General features: G+C 48.4%; 1 protein-coding gene across 1 annotated transcript in view; it reads left to right on the top strand.

Moving 5' to 3' along the window:
- Positions 1–20,474, top strand: part of PLXDC2 (plexin domain containing 2) — a 51,120-nt gene extending 30,646 nt beyond the window's left edge. Inside the window, exons 7-13 of the mRNA XM_068119659.2 lie at positions 1,531–1,630; positions 2,772–2,867; positions 4,057–4,138; positions 4,523–4,583; positions 4,681–4,819; positions 17,375–17,517; positions 17,635–20,474. Coding sequence (XP_067975760.2) covers positions 1,531–1,630; positions 2,772–2,867; positions 4,057–4,138; positions 4,523–4,583; positions 4,681–4,819; positions 17,375–17,517; positions 17,635–17,748 — 735 coding nt within the window. The 3' untranslated portion in view covers positions 17,749–20,474. The remainder of the gene's footprint in view (positions 1–1,530; positions 1,631–2,771; positions 2,868–4,056; positions 4,139–4,522; positions 4,584–4,680; positions 4,820–17,374; positions 17,518–17,634) is intronic.
- Positions 20,475–22,675: the final 2,201 nt, after the last annotated feature.

The following is a 22,675-nucleotide window of genomic DNA, read 5'->3' as shown; positions in this document are numbered from 1 at the left end:
TATCGGACACGAGCATTTGTAGGAGATTTAGCATACCAAAAGATCACAGATTATTTACTTCCAAAATGAGTGAACCTGAACATTAATAATAAATGAATTGACAAGTAGAAAAGCAGTCGGAGTACATATATATTACATACACATACATATTACATACACATACATATTACATACACATACATATTACATACACATACATACACTCACATCCAGGGTCTGCCTAGCAGGCACGTAAGACATCGGCCATTATAAAGCTCGCAGTGTTAGTGTGAGAAATCTCTGAGGATATCCCGGAGACTCAATAGCTCAATGGGCTGTCACCGCGTAAGTGATGAGGTTCCTGGGTTTGAGTCCTGGGTTGAGTCAGAATTTTTTCACACTAGCCCCACGCAGGAATTTACTTACTGTTTCTTATATATATATATCTCATGCCACCTAAAACCATCAGAAGAGGAGGAGGAGAGTGCATGATATCATCCTGACAAAATATTTTCAGGGCACAAAGAAAAGGAGGTACTTGATTGGAACAAATGCATTGTAGTACCGATATACAAGAACAAAGGAAGTAGACAAAAGGCAGATATGGCGGATGGCAAAATATTTCGCCGACATTGTTCCTGTACTTGTATTGTGATACCTATTACGAGGGCAGTTCAAGGTCTACCTGCACTAATTATTTTCCACGTAAATAAAGAATTTTCTGAAAACGATGAAATTTTCATTTTTGCCTCAACATAGTCCCCACCAATGTGAGCGCTTAGCCCGTCAGTGTGGCAGTGCTTTAATGCCCGCTTAACGTGGGAGTCTTTGAGATGGGTATGCGGCCATTTTCGAACTTCGGCTTTTCGATCCCACCTTACTTTGTTGTTGCTGTGGTGACATTTACCGTGTAAGATCTCGCATTGTCATGCAACAACGCAACAACGCTGGAGAGCATTCTTGGAGAGCCGCCACTTGCGAATTGCATTGCGAACATCATTGTGTAGGATGTCAAACTAATGCTGGATGTTTGTTGTTGTTTCACTATCAAATTTTCAGCATGGATCAGTCCTTGGCATTCCCAAAACACGATCCAACACTTTTCTGGCAATGTGGTGCCACTCCATGCTTTACAGCTGGTGTTTGGTGGTGAACCCATGACTCGTCACACTTTACAAACTTTCTTCAAAGTCATTCCCTCTTTGTGGCAACGTCTCAGATGTTCAGATGCCATGGTCACAAGGGTAGCCTTTTGATCAAAGAAAAGGTCTTGCACTCACTATTGTGAACTTGGTGTGGATGATGGTCTGCACACCACCGATACCGATTCCAACTTTGTCTGCAATAATACGCACAGATACGCAGTGGTTACTCGGAGTCAGTCGGTCAATTCTTTGGATATTTCCAGGAATAGGAGCTGCGGTTTACATTCTCCTTCACTAAAAACCCGGTCGCACATCAGGCAGGTAGACCTTGAACCACCCTCGTGTATCAGTTCCTTGATCCAGAGCAATGCATTTTTCAAAATGTTGCAAAATTCATCTTTTCTAGATTCCATTCCCTGTGAGCAACATAAGCACAGAAAACCACGCAGTAAAAGTCGGACTGTCTGACGCATTTGTGGTGGAGGAAAAATGGAAAACACGACCAAGTAAGTGCCTTGGTGAAAATTGTTTTGCAACAATCCCTAGTGGATACCGATCCAAATGTCTTATTTTGGATCTTTGTGTGCTGTGTGTCTGTTGTGTTGTCTTTGTGCTGTGTTGTCTTTGTGTGTGCTGTCTTTCCCTCGCGGTCCCCCTGTGCTGTCTTTCCCTCGCGGTCCCCCTGTGCTGTCTTTCCCTCGCGGTCCCCCTGTGCTGTCTTTCCCTCGCGGTCCCCCTGTGCTGTCTTTCCCTCGCGGTCCCCCTGTGCTGTCTTTCCCTCGCGGTCCCCCTGTGCTGTCTTTCCCTCGCGGTCCCCCTGTGCTGTCTTTCCCTCGCGGTCCCCCTGTGCTGTCTTTCCCTCGCGGTCCCCCTGTGCTGTCTTTCCCTCGCGGTCCCCCTGTGCTGTCTTTCCCTCGCGGTCCCCCTGTGCTGTCTTTCCCTCGCGGTCCCCCTGTGCTGTCTTTCCCTCGCGGTCCCCCTGTGCTGTCTTTCCCTCGCGGTCCCCCTGTGCTGTCTTTCCCTCGCGGTCCCCCTGTGCTGTCTTTCCCTCGCGGTCCCCCTGTGCTGTCTTTCCCTCGCGGTCCCCCTGTACTGTCTTTCCCTCGCGGTTGTCAGCTCTTTCACGAGCCTCGATTCAGTATAATAAATGTTGTCCATTAATAGTGTACCTTTTTGCAACTGCAATAGCTCTAATAAAAACGTTATCAGACAGAAAGGCCAGATTTTTGTTGCCATTCTTGGTCTACGATGGAAATGTAATTGTTGTTGATTTCTTGTATCCTGGTCACCTGTTGGTGGAAGCATTGAAGGCACCTGCTCACTGGTGGTTTTTCTGTTTTTCTTTTGTTTTTTTGCAGTAACCTTATCATTTCTGTGGGTTTTTTTCCCAACTGGAGTACAGTAACCTTGTCATTTTGCCCACTTTTCCAAAGACATTACTTCTGATTTCCCCTTTGGCCTATTGGTTCATCGCGATTTCCTTAATCTGGCATGGTACAACTTTTCATTTCTGTAAAGCATCAACAACTCGCTAAGGCGGATCAACTTTGGCATAACTTCCTCGACTTTGGAATGTGCGTCGTGTAATTCCAATGAAAACCCTTTTCCCTGGATAAAGTAATTTTTGTTTTCTCTTTGTGCTCCTAGGCATGAGACGAAAGACCATTTTTGAATACAATCGGTTGGAGCTTGACATGGACAAAGTGACCAATTATTCTGTTGTACAAATTACTCCGTTACCAAGTAAGTTAGGATTCTGAATTTTTGCATTTTCATATTATTTAAACTCTGTGCTAATTGTACGATATCAATTGTCCAGAAGCACACGGGGCTTTGTAATCACGTGTGTGTGTGTGTGTGTGTGTGTGTGTGTGTGTGTGTGTGTGTGTGTGTGTGTGTGTGTGTGTGTGTGTGTGTGTGTCCGTCTGTGCCATAACCTTTTTATCATTTGAGATATTTTCATCAAATTTTCACCAACGATTTATTATGATAATATGGAGAAGATAATTTAATAATTTGGTCAAAAGGTTAAAGGTCAGTGTCACCTAAAATCATCTATTTTTTATCCAATTGAGTGAAATTTGAGTTTTGTCATCAAAATATCAACAAAGCTTTATTATGAGAATATGGAGAAGGCAAATTAATAAATTAGTCAAAAGGTCAAAGGTGAGCGTCACATAAAATCGTCAATTTTCATCCAATTGACCTGAAAATTTAAGAATTTACATGTTGGGTCACTGAATTGGTTCACCACTCAAAAGCTACACGGCCATTACAAAAAATTTTTTATATCAAAAGGTCAGAGGTCAAAGTTGCATAAAATCACCAATCTTAACCCAACTGACCTGAAATTTGAAGAATTTGCATATTGGGTCACTGAATTGGTTCACTATCAAAAGCTAGAAGCTGATTTTTTTTTTTAGATCTAAAACTCAAAGGTCAAGGCTACATAAAATCATCAATTTTCATTTTGGATAAATAAAAAAAACTGTTTGCGTTAGTTTGAACATACAAAAGAAGAAGAAGACGACGTCTAAAGACAAACAGATGTGGACGGGCATTGCATTTTCAGATGCCTTCTTATTAGTCCCCTACCGGTGTACACCGGAGGGGACTATAGGTTTGCACTCCGTCCCTCCGTCTGTCCGTCCGTCACGCAAAGAACGGCTTTCCGGACTTTTTTCCTAAACTCTTAATGCTAATGATTTCAAACTTGGCACATGGTTTCCTCATGATAAGTTACAGATCAAGTTCGAACTTCACGACGTTTCGATCATTTTTGACAAAGTTATGGCACTTTGAACTTTGGTAATTTCCCCAACAGTTTTCCGGACGACAGACTGCCGGCAGGGGACATGTATTTCAGCGCAATACTCAGAATGCTTGTTTCACTTGATTTTCATGTTTCCTTTTGTGCCACCTTGTCATTCAGCTTGTCAGCAGCTCAAAAACTGCACCGAGTGTGTCACGTCGGACATCGATTTTGAATGTAGCTGGTGCGATGCCATCCAAAGGTATGAACAAGCTCATTGGCTCTACCATGAAAGTGTGTGCTTGTAATATGAAACTTCCAAAATGATCCTCTTGGACTCGTGCTTCAACTGGCATTGAGATGTTGGAAATCTCTTGCAAACACAGTCTGCAATTAAAATGTCTTGTTGCCAAATCCTTTTTTCTAAACAAATGTTGACGACATTGCAACCCAAGCAATTGATGAAAGAAAGATGGTGTGGGCTGTCAAAAGTTCCACCATTTTTTGCACAATAAATGACCCCTCTTCAAAAAGGTTGGCATATTCCATTAATGGCAGACATTTCCTGTAGAATCCTGAGATGCTGCATGTTCTGATCTTTATAACCGTATATCTCATGTAGACCGGCACATTTCTGCCTGCACAGGTGTTCCAGTGGTTTTGATCGACATCGACAAGAATGGGTGGATCACAGGTGCTCCGCTCAGGTACCACCAAGTTATTCCAGCAATCTTAGAGAACTGTAATTGTTGCACACTTTGTCCTACTCATATATCGATGCTCATGCTTTCCATCCATTTCCAGATCGACAGGCAAGGATGCATGCTTTTGGAGAATAACATTTCAAGTCAGACGCCTGCAATGACCGTGCCGGTTACCAAAGGTTTGGAGGTTACGCTCAAGATAACTTCGACCCCAATCACGGGCAGCCATTCAAATCTCGGTCAGCTTCTTCTTCTTCTCTGTGACTTATTCTTGGTTCGGAAAAAGAGCATAGTACCGTATCGAGTAATCTTCATTTATTCGCAGCCAATGGGATCATGGTGCACACTCCCTTTTCTCGTGTTTCACAACTTTTTGATTTTTGTTTTAATAACTTACATTGATCTAAGGTTTACGTGAGACCTTGTTTAATGAGCCATTTTTCTACTTTTCTACTTTTTCTAAATCTACTTTTTCTGATTAAAGGTATTTTTTCGTATACATAATTTAGGCCCATGGAAGAGTGGGACGACAGAGGTTACAATGGTAACGTTCTAACAATGAGGTCACGGTTGGACACAAGCAAGGGAAATGATGAACAGCAAAAGAGGAGGGGACGGAATCCAGTAAACTGCGAGTATGAGGGATTTTTTGGTAAGGTTAATGGGGGTAGAAGGATCACAGGTATATAGGTATAGTGGGGCGGCTTAGCCCAAATATTCAAAAGAATTGTGCATTTTGTGAAACAAGCACCAAATTTGGCACAAATGTACATTAATATGTTGCGAACATTTTCAGATATTGGGCCACTTGAAATTCCGTAATTTTTTTTTTCAAATTTTTTCAAATTTCGTAATTTCACATTTTTCGGGTGACACCGTCACAATTTCGGTCTTCGAGGCCGGCCGATAGGCAAAGTGTGACCGGAAGGGACGAGGTTCTCCTGACCACGTGGCCCTCGATCCGGGAAGCGAGAGGCGTTCCATTAGTGGACGCGCCCCTCACGCCCGACTTTTGGGCGGCCCCGGCAGGCCGTTTGTTTTGACGTTCCGTGACAGGCCCCGCACCCCCACCTCCGGGCCGACCGGAAGCTTGTGCTGAGTACATCATACCTGAACAACTCAGTGAGGCAGAACACAGCAGTGCACACCAGGGTGACCCCTTCAGTGCATAAACCAATTAACCTGTCCACTGCAGGGCATATAGAAATGAAGTTATTTTCTGCATATAATAATAATATAAGTTCAGTTCTATATAACAATTTCTGTTATCACCACTACCACTACAACTACCACTACTACAAGCTTTGTCTGGAATTTTGTGGACTAACAGACAAACAGACATACAGACAAGCTGGGATCAAAACATTACCTCCTTCCACCATTGAGTGTAGAGGTAAACATCATGGAAATTATATCATGCCCTAGATTTAATTCATGCTTACCCGTGTATTTGCTTCACTGGTTCACAAGGTCTTTTGCATACATGTAATTCAGACTCTCGTCTTCATTGCTGACCACACAATGTTCGCAACATATTAATGTACATTTGTGCCAAATTTGGTGCTTGTATCACAAAATGCACAATTCTTTTGAATATTTGGGCTAAGCCGCCCCACTATATCGGCCGGCCTCGAAGACCGAAATTGTGACGGTGTCACCCGAAAAATTTGAAATTACGAAATTTGAAAAAATTTGAAAAAAAAAATTACGGAATTTCAAGTGGCCCAATATCTGAAAATGTTCGCAACATATTAATGTACATTTGTGCCAAATTTGGTGCTTGTATCACAAAATGCACAACAGGTTTGCTATGCTGCTACACTAGTATGGGGTTTGAGATTGTAAGCTTTAAAGTGTTCAAGAACCAACCTCAAGTCAGTCTGGTCAATCTTATTGATCACAGTAAGTTGTGCTGTCAATCTTTTTCATGTGTTCCAATTTTTTTCAATAATTTGTGAGTTTATATTGGTCGTTATTAAATTGCATGCAAAACAGTTCAAAAATTATGGCACCACCAATAACTGCCTGGTAGGCCAGGGTCAGGTTTGATATTGCGATTACCAAGTGGTCTTTATCTGGGACTGTGCAGTTATCGTATTCTAGGTGTTAAACACCCTCCTAAATCGGAGGGGTCATCGTGTGACCAGGATGTAGATGGTGACCTAATGTGCATAAATTGCAGTCACGTGATGCTCAGGGGACACCTTATACCTGGCACATGGTGCTTTCACAGTCTACATGAAGAAACCCAGAAAATGGTGGAAATGTCAGACATGTCTTGCTATATAACCAGGCAGCTATACTAGTTGATAGTGCCGTCGGTTTCAATTGTGGATCTTCCCAACCATAACTAGATTTTTGGGAAACATAAAAATTCTAATTTTGTAAAACATTGTAAAACATTGTGCCTTATGATGAGTTGATCCCTTCGTCCCGTTTTTGCTCAATATTTGCATATCTTGCAAAAACCACATTATGAACCCTGTGTCAGGGTTCACACAGTCCTTGAAACTCCTTGACATTTCTGGAAATGAAAAAGCATTTTTCAGTACTGGAAAAGTCCTGGAAGATTTGTCCAAGTCCTTGAAACTCCTGAAAAATCGAGAAAATTGCACAAATAGAAATCATCTGCCAGGTCACGTAATACACGTGGAGAGTGGAGTACATGTGACTGAGTAGTTGTTAGTTGTACATGACATCGGGTCATGCATACATTACGCACGTGCTTACAGAAACTGCAGATTAAGCAGGAAGAAACTACTTAGCCTGATTAAGAAAAAATGCACTGCCGATTGTAAAGCGAAAGGAAAAGGAAATTTGAAGAATGTCGGAACTTTTCTATTTTATTTCCTTGTGGCTGAAGCACCTTGACTACCGGGATTGGCTCGTGAAGGAGTCCGTTCACAAGGCCAGATGTGGAGTTTGTGAGAAGACATTCAATATTGGGAATATAGGGTAAAGCCTACTTCGGAGTCATAGAGGTGGAGCCAAGCACCACAGTGTGGTGTCACATGATTGCAAATGTCTGATCCATGAACTCTGATTCTTTGATTCCAGGACAGGTATTTAAACTTCAGTTGTATTTTGTTTATATTTACTCTGCATTCATGAAGTGAAAACCGGGTTAAGCAATTGGTTCACTTCTGTCTGTCTGTCTGTCTACAATTGTTAAGTAATGGTACTCAAACAAAATGGAAAATAATTCCAAACAGGAAACTTACTGTTTTAAGGACTTCAAAAAGGACACAAAAAACAGGCATAAAGAACGAGTAACATGTTAAATAAGGTGGTGTAAAAGACACTGCATCAACGGCGGTAAACCTTTGAATTTTTTTTTACAACCTTTAAAATCTTTATTTTATTTCAATTGAATTATATACTTGAATACTGTACAACACAAATCGCCTTTTTGGCACTTTCAAAAATCTTACGTTTAGCTGTACTTGGACAAAATATTCATGCCCTGAGGGCAGAGTAACTATGAGAATCGGCATTGACATCTCGTGCCCCGAGGGCAGCATAACTGTGTAAGATTCTGTATTCTGACAAATGTGGCGGCACCAAGTTGTGTATAAGTGGCAAATATGCCGTTTATTTGGTGCATCGTCATCTCAAAGATTGTTCCAAAATCGTCATTTGCTCCGAGAGTTTGCAGAATGTTTGTAATTGCACTATTGTATGGATAAACCTCAATGGCGACGAGAAACGTATCTCAGCGGAGCATCATCAGCTCTGGACTGTTGCGTTTGGCCGATCTACTTTGCATGGATACCATCATGCTTGTTATGCAAGGTTCACAAACAAAACAAGCAGATCTTGCTTAGAGATGCAAATAAAGAGTTTAAAGGGCTCTTCTTCTTTCCATGTCCCTTTTCTCAAGACTGCATGAGATAAGGTGTTTTATGAACTTGCTGGTTATTGTCTGTTTTTCCCAAATCGAATCCAAACATTGTTTTACACAGTAAACCTTGCACTTGGTAATCTTCCATCTGCTTGGAAATCTGCCAACATCACTGCTTTACATAACAAAGGTGTAAAAACTGATCCCCTTAACTACAGACCTATCAACTTGCTTCCCATCATCAAGGTCATGGAATCAATCGTCACAGTTGATATGAAATCCTTTCCATTTCTTCAACAACCTCATCTCAGATCACTAAATTGGTTTCAGACCAGGTCACTCTACCTTGGACATGCTGCTTCAACTCACCCAACAGTGGATGAAGGCCCTCGATGTCAGAATATGACATCAGGGCCGTCTCTCTGGACATATCTCGTCCTTTTGATACAGCCGGGCATCCTGCCTTACTATCCAAACCTTCCGCCTATGGCATCCAAGGTCAACTCCACACATGTCTTGCTGACTTCCTCTGCACTCGTAGACAGTGTGTGGCACTCAATAAAATCCTTTAATCTCCTCTCCATGTCAAGTCTGGAGTGCCATGTTTTTGTCCCAGTCCTATTCCTGATCTTCATAAAATTTTCGATTTTCCAAAGAGTTTGGACTCTTTGGAAAATCTCCTTGATCTATTTGCTGATGACTGCACCCTCTGCTGTGACATCCCCCTCCCCCCTCACCCCCCACCTCTCCCATATATACTTTCTCAACAAATCTCTTGAGGAAGTTCAGTCATTCAAACTTATGGGTCTCACTATCAGCCATGATCTTTCTTGGGCAAGCCACATGTCAATGTTGGCCTCCAAAGCCAGTCACCGACTGGGCATCCTCCTTCGTACAAAGTCTTTCCTTGGCACACATGAACTCCTATTCACCAACAAGGCCGTCATCCGCAGCTTGATGGAGTACTGCTTTCCGCTCTGGGATGGCTCCCCTGCCCCACATCTTGCTCAGCTTGACGCTGTGGAAACGAAGACCTTCAAGATCATTGAAATCTCCCGCGATGAATCCGCGTCGATGGGCCTCTCACTTCGCCATCACAGGCAGGTCAGTGGTATCCCTGTCTTCTACCACCTCCTTTCTGGTATTGCATCATCTTGTAGCGGCTACCGCTGGGTTTACACAATCGCCTTGCACCTACCAAGGACGCGGAGCGATCACCATGCCGGGCTCGTCCAGGATGCCCGGGCAGGCCCGCGCTCAACTTGCCAGGCCTCGGCCGGGACGCCCGGCCACGCCCCCTCTCGCCTTTCCCGGGCAAACGCTCCGGGATAATGTGTGTATATATATTGCTGCCCGATAAACGGGCTTTTCAGAGTACCCGAGTTGTTTTGTGACAATAAAGAAACTCGGACGAATTCCAGCTTTTTGTCGCGTCCATTCTTCCGATTACGTGGGAGCACAGCTCCTTCATTGGTGACCTACCGACATGGACACGGCAGTTGCCCTTAAACTGCCTACCTTCTGGGAGGCTCACGCGGCGGTTTGGTTCGCCCAGGCGGACTCCCTGTTCGCCCTGCGAGGCATCACGGCCGACGACACCCGCTTCCACCATGTGGTAGCAGCACTCGGTTTAGCCACCGCGGCCCGCGCCCTGAGCCTCCTCGAGAGCCCGCCAGCCGCTGACAAATACGGCGCGATTAAAAAGCTCCTCCTCGACGCTTTCGCCCTCCCATCGGCGGAACGCGCACGGGCGCCTGCTCGACCTGCCCGAGCTCGGCAACACGCGCCCGTCCGAGCGAATGGACTACATGCTTTCGCTGCTCGGCGAGCACTCTCCGGCATTCCTGTTCCGGGAGCTGTTCCTCCGTCAGCTGCCTAACCCGGAACGCCTCGCCCTGGCGAGCACCACGATCACGGATCCCCGCGCCCTCGCCAGGGAAGCCGACAAGATCTCCGCGGCAAGCCAACGCATTGCAGCAGCGACCTGGGGCCCACCGCCGTCCGACGCAACGCCCATGGTGCCCGAGCACCCGGCACGGTCGACGACCGAACTGCCGACGCAATTGGCGGCCGCAACGCCGAGCCGACCACCTCCAGCACGACGGCCGGGGCCTCCACCTGACCAAGCGTGGTGTTACTATCATGCTGACCCCCGTGCACCTTCGGCAGGCCGGAAAACGGCCGGGCCGGCGTTCATTACCAGCCATGAGCGCCGGCCACACGGGCAACTTACTTTTCATCACGGACAAAGCGCCCGGATGGCGCTTCCTGTGCGACACCGGCGCCCAACTGAGCGTCATACCCGCCTCTGATCAGGACAGGCAGTCCGCGGTTTGCGGCCCCTCCTTGGTTGCGGCCAAAGGATCGGCCATCCGCACCTTCGGCCCGCGCAACGTCACCCTCTGCATCGGCGGCCAACGCTTTACTTGGACTTTTGTAACCGCCAGCGTACCCATGGCTCTGCTAGGCGCCGACTTCCTCTGCACACACGGACTGCTGGTGGACGTCCAACGGCGTCGCCTCATCAACGCCGAGACCTTCAGCTCCCTGGTATGCACATTGAGCAGCTCCGCTCCGACCGAGCTGGCATGCGCCCTCCCGGCGGCGAACGAGTTTGCTCGCCTGCTCACGGAGTTCCCGGCCCTCACGCGGCCGACGTTTTCGGCCGTCGCAGTACGACATCGGATCGAGCACCACATACCAACCATGGGCCCACCAGTCTACGCCAGAGCCCGCCGCCTCGACCCAGCCAAGCTCGCCGTGGCCAAAGCCGAGTTCGACGCTTTGGAACACCTCGACATCGTGCGACGCTCCGATAGCGCGTGGGCTTCGCCACTACACATCGTCCCAAAACCAGGGGGCGGCTGGCGCCCATGTGGCGACTACCGCCGCCTTAACGACGCTACCACCCCCGACAGGTATCCGATCCCGCACATCCAAGACTTCTCCGCCCGTCTGGCAGGACGGGTCATTTTTTCAAAAATCGATCTCATACGGGGATATCACCAGGTACCTGTCAGGGCGGCCGACGTCCCTAAAACGGCCGTCATCACACCGTTCGGCTTATTCGAATTCCTACGGATGCCGTTTGGCCTCAAGAACGCGGCTCAGGCGTTCCAGCGCTTGATGGACGGCGTGCTGCGTGACCTGCCATTCCTCTTCGTTTACCTGGACGACATCCTCGTCGCCAGCACGTCCCGGGCCGAGCACCTCCTCCACCTCCGAACACTGTTCGGGCGCCTCAGCGAGCACGGCCTCATCGTCAACCCGGCCAAATGCCACTTCGGCACGACGGCCGTTGATTTTTTGGGCCACCACATCACCAAGAACGGGGCCGTGCCGCTGCCAACCAAGGTCGAGGCCATCACCACGTTTCCGCGTCCCCGCTCCATAAAGGCCCTGCAGGAATTCCTGGGAATGGTGAATTTCTATCACCGCTTCGTGCCCCGCGCTGCTCAACTCATGCGGCCCCTCTACGAAGCCCTCTGGGGCAAGCCGGCCAAGCACGATATCATCTGGTCCTCAGCAATGGACGCGGCCTTCCAAAGCTCAAAGCGGGCCCTCGCCGACGCAACACTGCTCGCTCACCCGGGGCTCAACGCTCCCATCGCCCTCACCACGGATGCCTCCGACTACGCGGTGGGCGCCGTACATGAGCAATGGGTGAACGGGGTTTGGCAGCCACTCGCTTTTTTCAGCCGGCAGCTCCGGCCGAACGAGCTCAAATATAGCACGTTTGACCGTGAGCTCCTCGGTCTACACCTGGCCGTTCGCCATTTCCGCCACCTCCTGGAGGGCCGACCCTTCACGGCGTTCGTCGACCACAAGCCGTTGGTTTACGCAATGGCCAAGGTCACGGGGCCGTGGTCGGCCCGCCAACAGCGCCACCTCTCCGCCGTGTCGGAGTTTACCACGGACATCCGGCACATCGCCGGCAAAAACAACGCCGTGGCCGACTGTTTTTCTCGGGCCAGCGCGAACGCGGTCCACCTCGGCGTGGACTTCGCGCTTATGGCGGCGGACCAAACCACCGACACCACGGTGCAAGCCCTCCGGGCGGCGGACACGGGCCTCCGCCTGGCCGACATCCCCTTCGCGGACACTGTCCTGCTCTGCGACGTCTCCCAAGGCCAGCCTCGCCCCATCGTGCCCGTTACCTGGCAACGCCGCATCTTCACCTCCCTCCACGGCCTTTCCCACCCGGGCCGGAAAGCTTCCCAGAAGCTGGTGTCGGCGCGATTCGTCTGGCACGGCCTTTGACGGGACGTCCGCGATTGGACCAGCACCTGCACAGCCTGTCAACAGGCCAAGGTCCACCGACACACCCAGGCCCCGCTGGCACCTTTCACCGTGCCCGAACGACGTTTCGACCACGTCAACGTGGATCTGGTGGGCCCCCTCCCCCCATCACGGGGGTTCACACACCTGCTCACCATGGTGGACAGGACCACCAGGTGGCCGGAGGCCGTTCCCCTCATCTTCACCACCACCGCCGACGTGGCGCAGGCTTTCATCGCCACCTGGGTCGCCCGCTTCGGCGCACCAGCGGACATCTCGTCGGACCGCGGACCGCAGCATCTCCGAGCTGTGGGGCGCGGTCGCCCGCAACCTGGGGGTCAAGCTCCACCGTACTACGGCCTACCACCCCCAAGCCAACGGGTTGTGCGAGCGATTCCACCGCTCCATGAAGGCCGCGCTCATGGCCGGCCTTCAAGACGGCGGTTGGGCCGACCGGCTGCCGTGGGTCCTTTTGGGCCTCCGCACGGCCCCCAAGGAGGACCTCCGGGCATCCACCGCCGAGCTTGTCTACGGCCAGGCGCTACACGTCCCGGGCGAATTCGTGCCCGACGCTACCAGTCCCTGGTCCGCAGCTCACCAGCGCTCGGACCTCCAGGAGGCCGCCCGACGGTTTGCCCCCATGCCAACATCCCACCACGGTGACCCCCAGTCCTACGTCCCCCCAGCGCTTCGCACAGCGGAGTACGTTTTTGTGCGTCATGACGCACATCGGGGGCCACTCCGGCCGCCGTACGACGGGCCCTTCCGGGTCCTGCGACGGGACGACAAGTCGTTCGTCATCGACATCGGTGGCAGGTCGGACCGGATTGCGGTGGACCGCCTCAAGCTGGCGCACGTGGACATCGACCAACCGCCACGGTTGGCCCTTCCGCCGCGGCGAGGCCGCCCCCCGTCCACGGTGCCCCCCACTCGAACGCCCACCACCACACCGGACCCCCCCCCCCACGACCCGCCAGGGGTCGCTTCGGCCGGGTCATCAGGACCCCCCTCAAATTGACCCTGCCGGTGCAAGTCGATTCTGGGGGGACGTGTGTAGCGGCTACAGCTGGGTTTACACAATCGCCTTGCACCTACCAAGGACGCGGAGCGATCACCATGCCGGGCTCGTCCAGGACGCCCGGCCACGCCCGCGCTCGACTTGCCAGGCCTCGGCCGGGACGCCCGGGCATGCCAGGCCACGCCCGCTCTCGACTTGCCAGGCCGCGTCCGGGACGCCCGGGCATGCCCACCCTCGACTTGCCAGGCCGCGGCCAGGACGCCCGGCCACGCCCCCTCTCGCCTTTCCCGGGCAAACGCTCCGGGATAATGTGTGTATATATATTGCTGCCCGATAAACGGGCTTTTCAGAGTACCCGAGTTGTTTTGTGACAATAAAGAAACTCGGACGAATTCCAGCTTTTTGTCGCGTCCATTCTTCCGATTACGTGGGAGCACAGCTCCTTCAATCTACTCTTTTTGTGCTTTGCCCCCCACTCACCGCCCCCAGGTTTCCGCAGGGCTCACAGGGTCCACCATCAACCCCCTTTTGAGAACACTACCCAAATACAGGATCACGGTGACCTCCACTCCACTCATGTGTTCCTCTTTTTCCCCACCTGTGCAACCAACATACACACACACACACACACACACACACACACACACACACACACACACACACACACACACACACACACACACACACACACACACACACACACACACACACACCATTGAGCCCTAATTACCTTTTGCCCTCTTGAGTTGCTACACCTTTAAACACCGTTTTTGTTGACTTTTTACTAAAATCTAAAAAGCCTGATTTTGATCCTTGTATGAAATATTTGCCACCGATTAAGGAGATCTCTCGACCTCCCTACCCCCTTTATCCTCATCGTCACCCCTACCTCTCCCCACTCCTTCCCCATGGGACGCCAATATACGGGGTTTGTCCATCCTCTATCCTCTCAATGCTGAACATCTGGCGAGGACGCAGCAGGTTTAATGTGTTTGCTATGAGTCGACCGGGGTCGGGTTCTACCCGGTGACCTCCAGGCTCAGAGACCGAAGCCATAATGACCACAATGGCACCAAGTCCAGTAATGGCAGCATTTTCAGTATTTTATACCAAAAACGGTTTGTGGTTCCTTCAACTTGTTTACTCTGATTAATGATAATAATTTATAAGTTATTCTCCCTTCACAATTCTGTTTATAAATAAATAAATAAAATGTTTTCATCATCAAAAAGGAATTGGCATTCTCCGCTGTGTTTCTGTACGAACGCAAGTCAATCGAGGTCAACACAACAGCCATGTGGTTATAAAACATCAAACCTGTGAACTTGGCCTGTTGAACGTTTTATCAGGTGAATGCGCTTTGTATTGTTTAATTTTTTTTTTTTTGATGTGCCATTTTGATTTTTAAAGTACACGAGTTGGATCCGCAATACGGAACTTGCTGATAAATTTTATTTATTAATGTTGAATTTTTTTTAAAATAAATGCTCCAGTGTTGGTGTTCCTTAACATGGAATAATCCACGAGATGTTTAGTATGAATGATTTTGGTATTTGAGGAGTGGTCTTACTCTAATGCAATTCTGCACACATGATGTATTTTAATATATAATATATAACATCCAGCCAGTATTAGATGCTTATAACAATCCATCCCACCCCCACCAACCTTCCATAGTTTTGGAGCCAATCACATGACATCTTCCAATGGCATCAGGAAACCCACGCATCACAAAAAACATTATAACTTTGTGCCAATGGCAACGATATCGGAAAGGAAAACCATCTGTGTTGTGTTTAACTGATGCAGGGCAGTTTGTTCATGATTGTGGGATGGGGAGGTGAAGTGAGTTGAGGGGAGAGGAGGTGGGAAGAGGGGGGGGGGGTGGAAAGGAGGGGGGTTGGGAAGGACAGGAGAGGGGGAGGTAAGGTGAAGTGAGTTGAGGGAAGAGGAGGTGGGAAGGAGGGGGGCTGGGAAGGAGAGGGGAGGTGAGAAGAGGGGGAGAGGGGAGTGGGATGGAGGGGAGGTGAGAAGGGGGGAGAGGGGGATATGGAAAGGAGGAGGGTTGGGAAGGAGAGGAGAGGGGGAGGTGGTGAGTAGAGGGGAAAGGAGGGGGGCTGGGAAGGAGGGGAGCTGGGAAGGAGGGGGGCTGGGAAGGAGAGGAGAGGGGAGGTGAGAAGAGGGAGAGAGTGGGGTGGGATGGAGGGGAGGTGAGAAGGGGGGAGAGGTGGAAAAGAGGGGGATATGGAAAGGAGGGGGGTTGGGAAGGAGAGGAGAGGGGGAGGTGAAGTGAGTTGAGGGGAGAGGAGGTGGGAAGGAGGGGGGCTGGGAAGGAGAGGAGAGGGGAGGTGAGAAGAGGGAGAGAGTGGGGTGGGATGGAGGGGAGGTGAGAAGGGGGGGGAGGTGGAAAAGAGGGGGATATGGAAAGGAGGGGGGTTGGGAAGGAGAGGAGAGGGGGAGGTGAAGTGAGTTGAGGGGAGAGGAGGTGGGAAGGAGGGGGGCTGGGAAGGAGAGGAGAGGGGAGTTGAGGAGAGGGGGTGGGATGGAGGGGGAGGAGAGAAGGGGGGAGAGGTGGCAAAGAGGAGGATGTGGGAAGAGAGGGAAGTGAGAAGAGGGGTAGGTGGGAGGAGGAGGATAAGGGGACATGGGAGAAGAGGGAGGGGGAGAGGGGAGGAGAGGGAGGAGAGAGGAGAGGGAGGTGAGAAGAGGGAGGTGGGGGTGAGGGAGCGGTGAGGGGAGAGGGGAGGGGAGGTGGGGATGAGGGGAGAGGAGAGGGAGTTGGGAAGGAGAGGAGGTGAAGATAAGGGGAGAGGAGGAAGTGGTTGGAGGGTTAGATGTGAAGAGGTGAGGTTCTTTTTCACTCAGCCTCATATTGATTTTTTTCACATCAGATTTACCTTTTAAAACCAATAATCATCCTTTAATTTGAGTTTTAAGTTAGGCCACAAAGTTGAATATCAACAGTCGTACTTTTAAGAGAGGGTGAAATCAATATTTGTAAAAGTGTTTTTTAGTACGAGAGTGATGTAATAATAATGACACGTGACTGTGAGAGTGTGAGACCATCAGTACAGAGCATTTGTCAGACGGAACTTCCGCAATCGTTATATAATAAATAAATCTGAAAATTATTGCGTCGTTTCCACAACTGGGAAGCATTTACTATGACTAGGCCGCCCGCGCACAGCGGGAGACGGACGGGGTTTTGCAATCACTTCTGTCTGTCTGTCTGTCCAGTCCGTAGGTTTTTTGAGCTTTTGTCGTCAAATTTTCTACAAATTTTTATGATGACAATTTTGAGAACACAAATTAATAATTTTGAAAAAATGTCGTCACATAAAATCGTCAATTTACATCCAATTTACCTGGAATATTAAGAATTTGCATATTGGGTCACTGAATCGATTCACCAATAAAAAGCTAGAAGCCGATTGTTTTTTCTTTAGATCAAAAGGTCAAAGGTCAAGGTCTACTAAAATCGTCTTTAAAAAAAACAAATCGTCATGTACAACATGCATAAGAAGAAGTCCGAATACAGAGCGGACGCTGTCGGCCTATTTCCAGATGCTTTCTAGTCTGATCGTGCGATGACTCGATACACATTTGTGTGATTTCTAGAGATATCGGTGAAGGATCACGTGATGTTTTGTGCCTCAGAGGTCGGTGGTACCAACACGGTGACTGCCGTCGGGGTGGTGTTTGGCCTGCTCATAACCATCCTCATCATCACGTCGTTTGCTTTGATCATCTTCTATATTTATCAGCATCCCACTTCGGCTGTCGGGTTGTTCTTTATCGAGGTACATGTCGTCACCTCACGCTCCATCTCATCTCAAGCCGTGGGATGTTGTGCATTCTTTGGAGTTTCGCGGAGTCGTGTTACACTGTGGTGACATTTTGTTTGTGCGCATGCGCAGCATCGACCGAAGACCTGGCCGGCCATCCACTTCCGTCGAGGTTCGGGCCACCCTTCGTACACCGAGGTCGAGGGAAACCTCGAGAAGGAGATTATCGTGGAGGCCGAACACTGACAGGACGTCGGACCTCTGAGCTGCTATCGTGAACAGAGATTTTTTTGTTCAACTTTTTCATTTATTTTGCATGTTCTTGAGAGAAATAAGGTACACGCTTTTCCTATTGCACAGTATTTGCACGGTGTTTAATTTGACGCGATAATGTAATGCCACAAATGATCCCATTCCCAGATTAATCGCCATTTTAACTCGGGTGAGGGATCGGGCGACACTGTGCTTGCAACGCGAAGATGGCGCCACGTTCGCTCTTTGCTGCGGCGGGTCAGTAATTCCGTGGGTGGCATAAAAAAATTGGCCATTTAGCTGAGGATTCTGCACTCCAAACCTCCTCCCTGGGACAGATTCTGCACTCCAAACCTCCTCCCTGGGACAGATTCTGTACTCCAACACTCCACCCTGGGACAGATTCTGTACTCCAACACACCACCCTAGGACAGATTCTGTACTCTAACACTCCACCCGAGGACAGATTCTGTACTCTAACACTCCACCCTAGGACAGATTCTGTACTCTAACACTCCACCCTGGGATGGATTCTGCACTCTAACACTCCACCCTGGGACAGATTCTGTACTCTAACACTCCACACTGGGACAGATTCTGTACTCTAACACTCCACCCTGGGATGGATTCTGTACTCCAACACTCCACCCTGGGACTGATTCTGTACTCCAACACTCCACCCTAGGACTGATTCTGCACTCTAACACTCCACCCTGGGATGGATTCTGTACTCCAACACTCCACCCTGGGACTGATTCTGTACTCCAACACTCCACCCTGGGACTGATTCTGTACTCCAACACTCCACCCTAGGACAGATTCTGCACTCCAAACCTCCTCCCTGGGACAGATTCTGTACTCCAAACCTCCTCCCTGGGACAGATTCTGCACTCCAAACCTCCTCCCTGGGACAGATTCTGTACTCTAACACTCCACCCTGGGACAGATTCTGTACTCCAACACACCACCCTGGGACTGATTCTGCACTCCAAACCTCCTCCCTGGGACAGATTCTGTACTCCAAACCTCTTCCCTGGGACAGATTCTGCACTCCAAACCTCCTCCCTGGGACAGATTCTGTACTCCAACACTCCACCCTGGGACAGATTCTGTACTCCAACACACCACCCTAGGACAGATTCTGTACTCTAACACTCCACCCTAGGACAGATTCTGCACTCTAACACTCCACCCTAGGACAGATTCTGTACTCCAACACACCACCCTAGGACAGATTCTGCACTCTAACACTCCACCCTAGGACAGATTCTGTACTCCAACACACCACCCTACGACAGATTCTGTACTCTAACACTCCACCCTAGGACAGATTCTGTACTCTAACACTCCACCCTAGGACAGATTCTGTACTCTAACACTCCACCCTACGACAGATTCTGTACTCTAACACTCCACCCTAGGACAGATTCTGCACTCTAACACACCACACTGGGACGGATTCTGTACTCCAACACACCACCCTAGGACAGATTCTGTACTCTAACACTCCACCCTAGGACAGATTCTGCACTCTAACACTCCACCCTAGGACAGATTCTGTACTCCAACACACCACCCTAGGACAGATTCTGTACTCTAACACTCCACCCTACGACAGATTCTGTACTCTAACACTCCACCCTAGGACAGATTCTGTACTCTAACACTCCACCCTAGGACAGATTCTGTACTCCAACACACCACCCTAGGACAGATTCTGTACTCCAACACACCACCCTAGGACAGATTCTGTACTCTAACACTCCACCCTAGGACAGATTCTGCACTCTAACACACCACACTGGGACGGATTCTGTACTCCAACACACCACCCTAGGACAGATTCTGTACTCTAACACTCCACCCTAGGACAGATTCTGCACTCTAACACACCACACTGGGACAGATTCTGCACTCTTAACACACCACACTGGGACAGATTCTGTACTCTAACACTCCACCCTAGGACAGATTCTGCACTCTAACACTCCACCCTGGGATGGATTCTGTACTCCAACACTCCACCCTGGGACTGATTCTGTACTCCAACACTCCACCCTGGGACAGATTCTGCACTCTAACACTCCACCCTGGGATGGATTCTGTACTCCAACACTCCACCCTGGGACTGATTCTGTACTCCAACACTCCACCCTGGGACTGATTCTGTACTCCAACACTCCACATTGGGACGGATTTTGTACTCAAAAGCAACACTACATTTTTGACGCCATTAATGAACCACGCTCGGTGGATAAATTGGCCACTGCTGGTTACGGGGATGCAGGATAAGGGGAGTTGGAGGAGGTAGTAGTTACCTCGTGATCGTCAGATCCCCAGGTAGGTGTTTGATCATTTTGAGGTATCCTCCAAGCTCGGCGCTATCGCCGTGTCGATGAGAATGGGCAGTGCGAGTACGGGATGCATCGGGCGGGGCCTGAGAGGGAATGTAATGTTTCGGGATTCCTTGGTTTCCATGCAGCACTATTTTGGTACGAAGCCATACTGAACACGTTTTGTCTTTTCCCCCTTTTTGTATAATACCAGAGCGCTTTAATACGAATGTACATTATGATACCAGGCTGGAAGAAGAATTCTTGTTTTTTAAAGGAAGTTGATTTTAGTTTGGAAGTTTGGGGAAGTTGACGATGCAGTTGTCGCCTTTGGGTTTTATGAAGGGCTGTGTCAAGTTTCGATTAAAAGCCATCCTAAAAACGGCATTACTAAATCTCATGATTACCTCTGCCACGGAAGGTGGATGCAGGATGTATTGTGTTCATCCATGTTTGTTACTTGGCCAAAAACATTGGATTTTTTTTTGACAACTATGTTGATCACTCCATCGGTTTGTGTGTTTGTCTGTCCGCTCACTTATACTTGCCCACAGGTCACAATTTTAAACCGATCTTCACGAAACTTCAACAAACGGTAGAGTTCGTGGTCCGACAAAATCCTATATATTTTTCAGGTCAAAATGTCAACTTCAAAGGTCATACGCCAAAGGTCAACCACTTTTTTTAAACTTCTAAAATCCTAAATTTTCATCTGATTTACTTGAAATTTGAATAGGTTTTACATAACAGCGAACTGAATTCAACCACCGACTATTTTTGAGGTCAACATAGGTCACAAGGTCAACATACGCCAAAGGTCAATCCTTGTTTTTCAAATTTCTAAAATCTTCAATTTTAATCTGATTGCCTCGAAATTTGAATAGGATTTTAATATCAACGAACTGAATTCAACCACCGACTATTTTTGAGGTCAACATGGGCCAAAAGGTCAACAGAGGCCAAAAGAGGAATAATTTCTAAAATTGTCAATTTTCATCCGATTAACTAAAAATTTGAATTGGATTTTCATATCAGCTAAGTGAAACCAACCACCAATTATTTGTGAGGTCAAAAGGATGCTCTACTGAGTGCCATTCTGCTTTGTTCTCTTTTGCCAAATGCCGCTCCATGAGTGATTTTTCATTTCTTGGTTTGGCCGTGAGCACGATACATTGAAACGTTATGGATGGTGTAGAAGTATAAAGACTTCTAAAGTCAGGAGTAAGCGAGTTATCGCAGGCATCCCAATTGAAACCTGACCCAATGGATTCGGACGGAACTTAGTGGACAAGTTGGGTGTGTGACAAGGACTAAACGATTCGGTTTTCGAAAATATCCGGATACCGGATTCAGATATCAGGTTTTTCTTTAATCCATTTTAAAGTGATTCTTCACCATTGAGTGTTTGGGCCCAAAACGATATATAGCACGATATCTCAAAAAGTTGTGGACGGATTATGACAAAACTTGGTGGATAAGTTGGGTAAGGGACAAGAGCAAGCCGATTCTATTTTGGTTTACGTCGAATACAGATACAAAACGTCAACTGTTCAGCCTGGCGGAGGTATATGCTTTATCGAATGCCATTCTAGTTATAGTACGTTTCAATTTGTATCCTTGTATGAAAAATACACCATTATGCAGCAATTGCAACTTTGGTGAATTTCTCATTAACTTTTTTGGAGGCAACAATGTCCTTTTCATCAGTGATCGACAAAATGACGGAGATTCTTTTGGGCCAATTAAAAACAAGTCGCTGCTTCCTGCACAAGTTATTGGGAAATTCTCCGAAGTCGTTTGTTGTCTGATGGTGTATTTTATTGGTCTCCGACCGGTTTCACTGAAAAAGACGATAGGTTTGCCCTCCGTATGTCCGTCTCACCTGTGGTTTTTCAGACTTTTTCTCCATACCCTATAACAAAATCAACTAAAACTTGGTACATTGCTTTATCTTACTATAATTCACCAAATGTCCGTCCGTCTGTTTGTATGTTGGTCCGTTTGAAGGTACCCCAAAAACGGCTGAACCGATCGCAACGATATTTTTGGTGGGTAATCCTGGGATCTCCTGAAGTAAAACAGGGCATATTGTTTTTCCAATTTCAGCTTTGGCCTCAAGCATTTTCAGGTTTGGACTCCCGCATAACGTTATTTTCCCGGGTGCCGCACAAACGGCTGCACCGATCGGACTCGGTGACCTCAGACAAATACCTTTTATAAGGACATGGGTTGAATCCCTGCTTGAGAGAATGCCAACCCCCACCCCATCATCACGGTTGTCTCTCCAACTCACAACCCCACGAGATATGCGGAAAGGACGACCCAAAACCAATTATCTTCTTTTTGATTCATATATAAACATCATTAAAAGTAAATAATGACCTCTGCCAAAGTTCAAACGACGTGAGTTTAATCTCCACATGAGAGAATTCCACGGAGCTATTTGGGCGGTGTATAAGCCAACAGATCGCTGTCTCCATCGATCTTGCCGAGGCCGTAACACCTATCGGCTCAAAATCTTTTTAACTGTTGACTTGGTAGTTTTTACAATGAAGGAAACATTAACAATGTTGTTTAAAGTTTATTTT

This window comes from Myxine glutinosa, chromosome 6, assembly GCF_964187855.1.
Source record: "Myxine glutinosa chromosome 6, kmMyxGlut1.1, whole genome shotgun sequence".
NCBI lineage: Eukaryota > Metazoa > Chordata > Myxini > Myxiniformes > Myxinidae > Myxine > Myxine glutinosa.
The sequence above is the reverse complement of the archived record's forward strand: the minus strand, read 5'-3'. Positions and strand labels throughout refer to the sequence as shown.